General features: G+C 47.4%; 1 protein-coding gene across 5 annotated transcripts in view; it reads left to right on the top strand.

Annotated features, from left to right (window-relative positions):
- The window catches only part of LOC103921388 (centrosome-associated protein CEP250-like), an 18148-nt gene that overhangs the window by 10444 nt on the left and 1391 nt on the right, over positions 1-6313 (top strand). For 3 of the 5 annotated variants that reach the window (XM_009329346.1, XM_009329345.1, XM_009329344.1), the window contains 4 exons: positions 479-3019; positions 4554-4709; positions 5136-5249; positions 5420-5467. In XM_009329346.1, coding sequence (XP_009327621.1) covers positions 479-3019; positions 4554-4709; positions 5136-5249; positions 5420-5467 — 2859 coding nt within the window. The remainder of the gene's footprint in view (positions 1-478; positions 3020-4553; positions 4710-5135; positions 5250-5419; positions 5468-6313) is intronic. The other 2 variants (XM_009329342.1, XM_009329343.1) reach the window with 2 other exon arrangements.

Genomic DNA, 6313 nt, shown 5'->3' with positions numbered 1-6313 from the left:
CAAAGGGTGTTGTAAATACAGCAGGTCTATATGGGGTCAGGAGGAGACTGTGAAAGTTCTCACAAGCTGGACCAGTGCTGGGGTTGGGGAGGGGAGGTATCATGTAAGTCCACCCCACTCTTAGGCTTTCTTCCCTGGGGATGCACTTACAGGCACCGTTACATACAGGAGACTAGCCTAGACACTTGAGCCAGTGCAGCTGTTCCTACATGATCAGTATTTTCCCACTCCTCCATTTACAATGACTCCAAAAATCAGTTATGGACAGAGTTTGACAGATACAGTACAGTTCTCAAATCTTTTTTGAGTGACGGTAGAAAATTTACATCGAACAGGGAAACCAACTGAAGAGCTCAAATTTTCTACTAAAAGCTCAAACTTCAGCCCTTGACTGCCACTGGAGCAGGAGTTCCAATCTAGTGTGAAAACCAAACATATATAGATGGAATTATTGAACCTCTTCCTCCCTGTTCTGCAGCGTGACCGGGACAGACTGCAAGCACTTAAAGAAAAACTGGTATGGGAGAGAAGACTTCTTCAGCAATCGGTCACAGCCTCCGAAACCCGAGCAAATACAGCAACAGATATGAATCACTGCCTTGAACAAGAACTCCAAACTGCATTGTCTATCTTAAAAATTAAAAATGAGGAAGTGGAAACGCAGTGGGAGAAAATCCAGATGCTACAGAAAGAGGCAGCAGAGGTAAAAGCTTTGCAGGGGAATCTCACTCGTATGACTGCCATCCTGTCAGAGAGGGAGGGAGAAATGAAGTTATACCAGGAACAGATGAGAATGCTGGAAAAGCAGAAAGAAATGCATAAAACTACTCTCGATCAGGTTATTAAGGACATAACAGAGAAAGAACAGAAGACAGGATCCCAGCAAGAACACATACGGGAGCTGGAGAAGCAGATACAGGAGCTGGAGAAGCAGCAAGAAAAACAAAGGATTGCTGTAAGCAAAATGAACAAAGACCTGGAAGAGAGAGACCAGGAGATCAGATCCCAGCGAGACCAGATACGGGAGCTGGAGAAGCAGCGAGAAATGCAGAGGACTGCTGTCAGCAAGATGAGCAAGGCGCTGGAGGAGAGGGACCAGGAGATCAAATTCCAGGAGGGGAAAATAATGATTCTGGAACAACACGGTACCTCACAAGTGAGAAATCTGCTCGTGGATCTTGATGATATGAAAGGGAACTTGGCGGAGAAAAACATAGAGCTTATGTCTCTGACCCAGCAGATCCAAGAACTGGAAAAGGAGAGAGAACAGGTGAAATCTCTGCACGCAAGCCTTGAACAGCTGAGGGCAGTTCTCAAGGACAGAGAGAGTGGGTGTGCTTCTCAAAGGGAGCAGTTCAGACTCTTCCAGCAGTACAAGGAACAGCAAGAGGGGCACCTGCAAGAGCTTCATGGTAAAGTAGAAAAGATGACACTTGCTTTATCTGAAAAAGATCACAAGCTTGCGTCACAACAAAAGCAAGTCCAGGAAGCTGAAGAAGTCATGGAAATGCAGTTGAGAACTGTCCGTGACCAACTGGAGCAGACCTTAGAAACCTTGAAAGAAAAGGACAGGCTCATAGACATGCAAAAGCAACAAACACGGAACTATGAGGAAAAAACAGAAGAACGGATGAATGTCTTACACAGAGACTTAGAACACACTAAGGCAATACTGAAAGAAAAGGATTTCATGATTGAATCTCAGAAGGAAGTGATTGAGACGTTCCAAAAACAAGAACAAGACTCTGAACAGCAGAAGGAAATTCTGCATCATCTTCAAGTGGCACTAAAGGAACAAGAGCAAGAAATTCTATCCCTTAGAAAACAATGTGAGGCGTGCAAGGAAAAGGAGGAGAAGCGTGAAGCTGAGCAAACAAATCTCCAAGCAACAAAACTGACTCTGAAAGAAAGAGAAAAAAAGACAGAGGCTCTGGAGGAGGCTATCTCTAAGCTTCAAGAGCAAAAGGAGGAGGCAGCGATGCAGACTAAAGCCATAGTGCAAAAACTAGAATACGCTGAATCTTCTCTAGAAGCTAGAGATCAAGAGATGGTGTCTTTGCAAGAGCATGTCCAGGACCTTCGAGAGCAGAAGGAGTTAGAAGGCAAGCAGGCCAAGAGCCTACAGCAGGATCTAGACGAAATGAGCCAAACAGTGAAGAACCACCGCTTGGAGTTCCTCAGGCAGACAGAGCAAATGAACACGTTCCAGCCTGGTGAAGAAAGCATGAAAGTAGCACTACCATCATGCCAGAAGCAAGTGAATCTGCTTGAGGAAGCGGTGAGGAAGAGAGATGAAGACAATGAAACTCTTCTGCAAAAACTCCAGCGCCAAGAAGAAGAACTGAAGACCTTGCAGAATCTCCAGCTTAGGCTAACCAAGAAGAATGAAGAGGTTAGACACCACGGAGAGCAAGAGAAGCTCCTGGAAGCAGCCTTGCCTGAGAGGGAACGAGAGACCAAGGCTCAAGGTGAGCAAGAAGAGTTAGAAGAGGAAATAAGAGGTCTTCGGGAAGATCTCCAGCATGTTCGGCAGACTCTGACAAAGAAGGATGCAGAGATCGAGTACCAGAGAGGCAGAGTCAGGTATTTAGAGAAGACTCTGACAGGGAGAGAACAGGAGCTTCGGAGGCAGAGTGAACTCCTGAAGCAACTAACATCAGCTTTGCGATGGGAAGATGAAGGCGAGACCCTAAAGAAACAAATCGAGAAACTCCAGAACTGGGAGGCAGAGGAAGCAGAGAAGAGGAAAGTTCTCCAGGAGAGAGACCGTCTCTTGAAAAGGCAGGAGGAGCTAACCCAGCAGCTGGAAGATGAGAGGAAAGCAAAGGGGGAAGAATTGGAGCGTGTGGTGGCTATTTTGAAGCGGAATGAAAGCGGAGAAATCGAATGGAAAGAGAAGGCACAAGCACTGACTCTTGCCCTTACCAAGAGTGAAATGGCCAATGGGACTCTGAGGGAAGAAATAGCCATCCTGCAGAGTATGGTTTCAGAGAGGGACAAGGACCGGTTTCATCTTCAGGTAGGCACCGTGGCTGATCATCAGTCAACTAAAATGTCTATGAAGGATTCTAAAGACGTTTTCCATAAAGATATGGGAATATATATTCCCATACATATTCGACCTGCTTGGCCAAAGAAACCACGATTGCAGCCAGCAGGCTTGCCTGTCTTTCTAGCTCCGTCCAGAGACCATTCACCTGCTAGAGTGTTTTCTGTCAAGCCCAGAACTACTGGAAGAGCTACAGAGCTTGCCGTTAAAATTAAATCAAGTCCAAAGGTTGGGGGTGGGTAATTGGTTCTCTCCTATCTAGGCAAGCTTAGCCAACGTCTCGTGGTTAGGATTTGGCATGGAAAGGAAAGGGCACAGTTGACCAGACTAATGCACTAAACTTAGCAGAATTTTGTAACGATGGCTGAACAGCAGCTGCACTGATGGCGCTTAGAGGATGCTTTCAGGGACGTCGATTTCTGAGGTACAGCTTTTCCGGTGTATTGAAAAGAACGGAATTCGTACCGTTGCCTGATCAGGTTAAAAGGCCTCATTGCACATTCAGGATGTACTTGTGCCGCAGTCCAAAAAGCACGAAGGCAAAGTTGTGTGGGTTTCTCCAAGGTGATCCGACTCGGGTACTGCTAGTGGAACAGCTGCAACAGCCTGTGCTGCAAACTTGCCTGGGACTCTGCCAATACTTTTAGCATTACGTTAGTCCACAGGCACGTAAAAACCGCTACTAATAAAATACTGTATTTATGCATCATACAGTTATACATGACTTGAGAAATATTACTACCAGCCTGATCAGGATGATGACGGGTATTGTGATCTGTTGATGGGAAGCAGACAAGGGCAGGGAGCATGAAAACAATGGGAGATTTCAGTTGCATCCGTATAGATCAGGTATGCAACAGCATTAGATCAGGTAATGCGCTTGCATCCGTATAGGTCGGTATAGTGCTGATATCAAGACTACATTTATAGATGCTGTCAGAGAGTGCTTCGAGGAGCAGTTCATCAAGAAACCCACGAGGGGGGAGGTGGCTCTTGACTAGGTTCAGAGCAGCGCACAGGGCTTGGTTGATAATGGGATTTTTTCAAAGAGCAGTTCTGTAATGATGATGTAACAGGTAAAGGGAATAGAGAACAAAACCTTGGCATTTTATCACTGCAGAAATACACGCTTCACCCACATCTTGCATGTTGTTTGGTTGTCCGAGGACAGAGCGTAGAAGTACAGATAGGAGGATATACAGTGAAGGTCAAAGAGGATGACCAAAGATGTTAAATAGCTTCCCTAAGAGCAACATGTCGATGTGGAAGTCTTCATGACGGACAAGAAATGGCTGAGAGGGAGGGAGCTGGAGATACTAGAGACCTTTGTGAAAGCATGAAGTGGCTGAATAGGAAACGAATGTTTCCAGTCTCTCTCGGGAGGAGAAGAAGTGACTTGGCACTGTCCATTCCTGAGTCCGGTCACTCTCCCTGACGTGTTGATTCTGGCCCTCCTAACCTTTATGTGGCACCAGCTCACGTAATCTCCTCTCTGAACACCCAGCAGGCTATTGCAGAAGGGGAGCAGCTATCATGGCTCTCGGAGAAGAGACTCCTGTCGCAGCGGCTGGAATGTCTGCAGCGAGCAGTTGCAAGGCTGGAACATGAGAAGACGGAGCTGAAGCAACTCAATGCTGAGCTCAGGAGGACTCTTGAGGAGGTAAAACAGGCTCTCATTGCCTCTGCAAAGCCTCACGGTCCTCTGGAACACAACACATTTCCACAGGCAGCACTTTGGAGTCCTCTGTTTGTCTCCTTCCCTCTCCCACTTCCCCCTGTGGACACACACTTCGGTATTCTCTCTCACTTCTGGCACCCCGCTGCCTTCACAAATGCACATTCACTCCGGTACCACCCTTCTTGCCCCAGCGTCCCCGTACACACCCATCTGACTCTCTTGTGTCAGGAACTGTTTCCTCTTGCGCTTTCTCTTCCATAGTCTACATCGAGTGCTTTTTGCCGCCAACGTTCTCTGGTGCAGTTAACGGTCTCTGAGCAGACATTTCCTTGCCATGACGTCCAGAGGTCCTTTTGCTCCTTGTTTGGTGGCAGGTTTCTGTGACCCTTTCTCCTGTCCAACGTGCAGGTGGAACGTGAACGGAGGAGACTGAAGAGAGATTACGGTGGTCGGTCACTGCCAGATGCATGCGGCTTGTCTCTCTCTGAGTCTGACCAGCACAAGATGCCTGCTTCTAGACAGGTGAGAACAGAATCTGACTTGGTGGGAGGAGGCTCTGGCCATACGGAGCAACGATGGCAAATCCCAGTTGCAGCAGCCCCCCAGTATAGACCTAGTAGAAGTCAAATGTAGACCATGGCCCTGACCAAACTGGAGACAAAAAAAAAGAAATCCTTGCATTTTCTTCACAGGAGGAGTCTCACGCTCGCTGCAGTCGATTAGCTGAGTTACAGAACCAGGTGAGGAGTAGGAAAGCTCTCATCAAAAGCCACTGTGGCTGTACTGATGGGCACAACTTTGCATGATGCTACAGCCCGAGTTTTGTTTGGCTGTCAGGAAGTGAGTACACCAGGCAGTGTCTACACCAGGCAGTGTCAGGTGGACACACCTCTTGGCCACGGCCAAACAACATCATTCACCTAGGTCTAGTCTCTGACTTGCCTAAAGGTCAGGCAGCGTGGGAGAGGGTTTGGAGGAAATTCAGAAAACTGCCACTCGCCTGGAAATAGAGAATATTCTAAGGATGTTCCCCTCGAGCTTAATCATCTTGTTGACTCTTTCCATTTTCCCTGGACTCCGTTAATAGCGGAGCTTGCATCGTATCAGAGCTCCAGGGATCTGAGGCAGTGCCAGAGCTTATGGCCTTCAGGCAGTCGTTAGTGTCATACTGCTATGCTGTGCTAATCGTCCTCCCAGTATCGGACCGAGTCAGAGAACTAAGCACTGTATGGACATTGGTTTTGCCAGTGTAAGAACGTACGTTCCAGCTACTGAAGCCTATTGCATCCTTTGACAGTGGTCTTGGCAGTAGCAGCAGTTGCCAGACGTCTCTTCCATGTACTTTTATGGGTCTGGTACACCCTGGTCTCCCTGAGGAGGTGAATCTTCACAGGCGCTCAGGGCAAAATGCATATAATATTTGTATCGGTAGACTACATGATGCTTAGCTCCGGCAAGTGAGCTGAGAATACTGCTGAAGCCATCAAGGTATATCTTAAGGATGTTTTCACCAGGAAGCCTCAGTGTCCAAAGTTCTGTTGCTACAGATAACTAACTGAACCCCCTTCCCCTTGTGACTGTTGCGT

This window comes from Pygoscelis adeliae, unplaced genomic scaffold (genome assembly GCF_000699105.1).
Source record: "Pygoscelis adeliae isolate BGI_AS28 unplaced genomic scaffold, ASM69910v1 Scaffold407, whole genome shotgun sequence".
Classification (NCBI taxonomy): domain Eukaryota; kingdom Metazoa; phylum Chordata; class Aves; order Sphenisciformes; family Spheniscidae; genus Pygoscelis; species Pygoscelis adeliae.
This window is presented reverse-complemented; position numbering and strand designations above follow the sequence as displayed.